Source organism: Gymnoscopelus braueri, assembly GCF_963280865.1.
Source record: "Gymnoscopelus braueri genome assembly, chromosome: 15".
Taxonomy (NCBI): Eukaryota; Metazoa; Chordata; class Actinopteri; order Myctophiformes; family Myctophidae; genus Gymnoscopelus; species Gymnoscopelus braueri.
Window position 1 is genome coordinate 20,258,743 of NC_137620.1, and position 5,918 is coordinate 20,264,660.

Sequence of the window (5,918 nt, forward strand, 5' to 3'; positions counted from 1 at the left end):
AAGTACAGTTATTCGATATTGGTGCCTGTATCCATCTATTTACGCTGCCCATCATCACTCTTAAAACTGTTCCTACAGGTGACTGAGGGGGTGAGTGGGTGGTTGGATGGATGGGTCAGGTATTAGTATGATTAATGAGAACTGTAAAGTTGAATTAAATGTTACGGAGTACCTGGTTGGTCTCCTATCTTATGGGGGGGGGTGTGACGACCCATCCTATTGTGTGTAGTGTTGCTGTGAGTTCTAATGGTTTTCTGTTTCTGTGTAGGAGGAGGGGACCAGCCTGCAGGGGTGTGCCTAGACGACGAGGCACACCTGACTCCAATCACCTGCTGGAGTATTTAAGCAGGCTGGTCAGGGCCATTCTGTCTCTCTCCCCTACACAGGAAACATTGTTTGCTTTTGGTTCCTTTTGAGTTTAGTTCTACCTTGTTTCTGCACCTTGCACATACACTACATTTTCACACATCCATACATGCACTACACTACTGATACCACTGACTATACACACCCCATGCTACTTAAGTATAACTTTTTGGTTCTTTTAGTTATTAATAAATACATTTAAAGTTAACTCTGTGTGTCGTCTCCCATGTTTGTCATGATGTGATTCAGTTCATGACAATATTATAACATCAGTTACAAATGATTTAATAATCATTTACAGATGTATATAAATGGCTTATTCATGAATAGTTCACTACTTACTAATACCTTATAAATTATTTGTAACTGCAGTTATAAAGGTTTTAGTAATCATTTACGAATGTCAACAAACAGGTTGTTAATGATTTGTTAATAGTCTACAAACTGCTTATAAACGTTTATAAATGCTTTATAACGGGTCATTATTGTAAAGTGCTACCAATAATCATTTTAACAACACATTGGCCTAGCCCTAAATGTATACTATTGGACTCCTATTCTCCTAATGTGTCATAGGGTCTATTCCAATGTGCTGCATTAAAAAAAAAAAAAAAAAAAAAATGTTTAAAACAATATTATGTCTGCATTAACTACTGAGCCACTTAACCCCCCCCAAAAAAAATCCTAATTATTTTGGATAATAATAATTCTCATCAGTACAGACAGTGCTTCCATCGCAAAAAGGCCACTTTACTGCAAAGGTGAGTGGGTGCGCATTATACATCCTATGGCTATTATAGAGATAGCTGGCTTTTCGAGGACAGTGTTACTTGAGGACAGAAGGAGATCAAGTTATACCAGCTAAACTATTTGTATTGCTTGGTTTGGCAAGGTAGCTTCAATAGATGTTAGATGCTTCTCACGGAAACGTCAAGGATAAAATACCATGGAACACTGGAACAAGGAAACTTGAGAGACAAAAAATATATTGAATGCAGTGTCACAATAGTTTAATGCAAAGGCACCATTGTTTTTTAAATGCAGCAAATTGGAATAGACCCTATGACACATTAGGAGAATAGGAGTCCAATAGTATACTAGTATATTTAGGGCTAGGCCAATGTGTTGTTAAAATGATTATTTTGCAATTCTGTGGCAAAAAAATGCGCTCTAATCAAATCAATCGAAGAATATATAGCTTACTGCTTAGCAGGAATGAAAATTTGAAAATACGTTTTAAGGAAGATGAAATATATTTTCAAGAACGAAAATGACAAACATCACAACTTCCTCTTGTAGCATTCAGAGATTGTGGAGTAGTCGTCTAAAAACAATATTATGTCTGCATTAACTACTGAGCCACTTAACCCCCCAAAAAAATCCTAATTATATGGATAATAATAATTCTCATCAGTACAGACAGTGGCCCTCATTTATCAACGGAGCGTATAAACCGGATTATATTTTTCCATATATTCGTCCGTACACCAACGTCGAAGTCACATTTATCAACGAATCCTATACAGCCAATCCTAGCGTACATTAGGTCGGAGCCTTGATAAATGTCACGGCTGAAACCGAGCGTCATTTAAATAACACGCCCTTAAATATTCTCAAAATGCCCTGATTTTACAACATTGGAGAACCAGAATATGACCAAATGAAGCATGGAAAGCCAATAAGAAAAGAGTTTTGCCAGCTCGCCTAGCCTCGCTGCCTGTCAAGTCACACACACACACACACACACACACACACACACACACACACACACACACACACACACACACACACACACACACACACACACACAGTGTGGACATCTACATCCCTGACTCTGACAGCTGAAGGTAAGACCAACATGCATCTCAACTGAACATCACACACTGATCTCACATACTGTATGAGTGCTTGCTCACTTGTAAGTATACGAGAAAACTAGAGTTTTCTATTTCGCAGTGGTTTTCCGTGTACCTAGACAAAGGAAATTAAGACTGTTTAAATAGACATGCTGAATGTACATGGAGTAATGTATATGGTATTGTTCTGCATTGTACTGTTGCACCAAATGGGGTTCCTGTTGTCTCTGCACAATGTCTATATTATGTCCCAACATGAGTGTCTATACTGCAACTTTCTTCACAGCTGCTACCGTTGTTTAAACGCTGACCCTGGGAGCTGAGCTCCAAGATTTCCTATGCATTCGTGCAAATGGCAAATAAAGTCTATTCTATTCTATTCTATTCTACCCAGATGAATTCCTGTACAGCTAATGGTACAGGAATACAAATACATTGGTTCTGATTTTGGATTTCAGCTATGTAAAACCGCTCGACCAGGCCCTGAGTGGACATGCTGTGACGTCTGCTTACTTTGCCCAAGCACCTCAGACAATGACTACATTATTATCGATATTATATCGATCATGATATAAGACTAGATATTGTAAAATCGTGAAATGGTATCTTTACCTGGTCGATTGCGATGCATTGTGAGATTGTAGATCAGCTATTTTAGCTATTTTAGTAAAAATGTTGAAAAATGTAAGGATATTATTGTGACCATATCAATATTGAGGTATTTGATAAAACATTGTGATTTTGTCTAAATCGCTGCAGTCACATATTCTGGGTACTTTTAATATTCAGGCTAGTGTGGTGGTTCAATGAAAGTTTCATGGATTTTAAATGACACAATGTCTATCAACCAAACATAACGATATAGACGTGATGCAGTTTGCATATAAAGCTGCTACAAAGCTGCATGCAGCTGAATCAATTGATCAGTTCTGCTCCTTTTGGGGGGAAAAAATATATATAGGCATGTTTACTCTTTCATCTTTACATTTGTATCCGTCTAAATGCTGCATCCTGTATATACGACTGTTGATAAAGCAATCAGCAACATAAATTCACAATGGATTATTTATTTAAAGAAAAATGCACCAGATTATGCGCTTTAACATGCAAATGTTAACAGCCCTTACATTCAATGCATATATTTTTATTTTACTTTTGCAAGTGTGAGACATTTTAAGTGAAACATTTTGCTTTTTGATGTCTGGTCTAGGACTCCCTGGTAGAAAAGATAATGTTTTTCAGTGGGACTTTTCTTTTCAATAAGGTATGAATAAAATACATGTTTGCGGTTTTGATATAGGCTACTGTATAGGCCTACTGTAGGTTCTGACTGAGCCCATGTCTGATGCTCCTTTAATCATTTACATTTTAACCTGGTTTTCCATTTAGCCTGTGCACAGACAATATATTTTATCAACACTAGATGTCACCAGTCTATTAAACCCACATTTGTCATTCTGGTGGTTTGGATCTTTAGAATGTTTCCTTGAAGTGTAGACAAAACAGGTCTTATTAAATATCTGTCTGAGATGGCTAACCTGGAGCTCTCTAAAAATGATTGTAACTTTTAAACGATTTCACGTCTTTATGCAAATCAATGGTGTTACGTCACCGTGCTATACATTTTCCCCGGATTGTGTCAACTGTATTAGAATTGCAATAAATTCACAACAATCCAATTTCTAACATCCTTCTAGCATCTAATATTATTCTTCTACAATCATCACATTGATGACGGTTTTTTATTTGTATTTTCAAGGGGAGCTAGAGTAGAACTCCTTTCATGATTATTTCAATACACATACACACACGTACACCATTAAATTAAGTATGGATTCCAGTACCAGCACAGTTCATTTTCTCGATACCTAAATTAGGCCTACTTGTAAAGTATTATTTTACGTATCTTCACTATGCACTGCGCTATTTTTTTAAATACTAAACCTTACTAAATTGTGTGATAAGACAACACAACAAAAAAATGTTGTTGTTTTATAATTATTATAATTAATTATAATAATTATTTTTACATTTTAACACAAGCAGGTTTAACTTTAATGTTATTATGCATGCTTAATAATTAAAGACAAGCACAATTAAAAAAATATTTGTTGAAAGCATAACTTCAGCACAATACTTCATTGTAGAGAGACTGACTTGCCTGTTATGGATAACTTAGTAACCCGGGCCCTGTGGCGTTTTACTTGACAGAGCAATATAAACATCCAGTCATAAATCAATTTACTATGACAGTGTTGAGTCCATAAACTTAGAAAGCATAGCATACCATGACTTCATAGAAGTTCAGATGAGTTCAAGTTCAAATTTGACAGCTTTACAACAGCAAATTGGTTGTTCAAATTTGTCTTGGAGTGTTTTTTTTCTTGTCTTTTTTCCATAACAACATTAAAGGGGGTTAGTTTTCAAAGCGGCCTGAAATTCTGAACCTGTCTCTGTTTCTGTCGAGCCTAATAATAGCCTCTTGCATGCCACTGTCACTAAAACAGGTCTTGCCCTTCAGTCAAGTCCCTGTGTCAGTTGTGCAACAAATTGGAGAAATTTGAAAAGGAAGTGAGCAGTTTATCCACAGGGGTTACCCTGAAGACCTTGATAAGCTCAAAAGACCCACCCTGATGTTATCAGCAAACTCTGATGACCTCTTTTTTTTTTGTCCTGATCTGCCTTGAATTGTTCATTCCAAGTGTATAGGAACATCAGAGATATGTTGATCCATGTGGACACAACCACATGCATCATTGCATTCTGGACAGGAGAGGAGACTAGATCCAAAAGGTAACAAGTTGCCTAGATAGCTCAAATGTTTAAAATAGCCTGCCCAGCACTGTTCATCTTAATTCGATTCTGTATTCTTGTATCATCTGTATGGTTACCATGGCCACAGTGGTGGAACAAGTTAAAGCCGGGCAAGGTAATCGAGGTAATTAGAGGTCAGTCTGACATCATGAACCTCGCTATTGGGCATGACCGGAACTGCATATTTGGGCATGGCTGGTTCATAGTGACATCATAGTCATGAAAAGGGCGTCACAACTGGTCATCTTAAAAACGGACGCAGTGAGATCAAGGTCAGATTATCCATTTTCCTGTTGGCAAGGCACATCATGGCTTTTGCGTTATATGCACTTATTCAGGCATTCATTTTGTGTGTAAACGCTGTTGCTGTTTTGCATGAAGAGAGGTTTCTAAGTAAGGTTAGCTGGGGTGTGGACCAAAGTGTTGGAGGATTTGGTGATGAACCAGGCAACGGAGTTCAACTCATGAACCTTATCCGCTCTGTCCGAGTCATGAGAGCACCCTTGATGGCAGTGAACATTGTCTGTATCGTACTGCTATTGCTGTTTGGATGAGTGAAGATGACAGGACTGGAAGATAGCAGACAAGACCAGCTGCTAACAGCGAAGAATAATTTGTGCGTATGACCTCAGTGACAGGAAGTACACACACCAAAACAAGTTTCAAATCAGCACGATCAGAAGTAAATAAATACTGTAGCTCTTTTTTGCGATGTCCTGTTGTTAAGTCCTACAGTATACTGTATGTAACAGTACAGCCCAGTCATTAAAAATAAGTGCCTTCTGCTATTTGAGATGGTTACCTTGGCCAGAGTTTATTCAACAAATCAAATGAAACTGAAAATGTTATAAATTGAATATGGTGACTAAAGTGGCAAATGTA

General features: G+C 37.4%; 1 protein-coding gene across 1 annotated transcript; it reads left to right on the top strand.

The window, feature by feature from the left end:
- Positions 1 to 5,344: 5,344 nt before the first annotated feature.
- LOC308101310 (immediate early response 3-interacting protein 1-like) lies at positions 5,345 to 5,590 on the top strand (the record flags this gene model as incomplete). Its single annotated transcript, XM_080450734.1, has 1 exon — positions 5,345 to 5,590. One exon carries the CDS (start codon positions 5,345 to 5,347, stop codon positions 5,588 to 5,590), a length of 246 nt encoding a protein of 81 aa, XP_080306860.1.
- Positions 5,591 to 5,918: the final 328 nt, after the last annotated feature.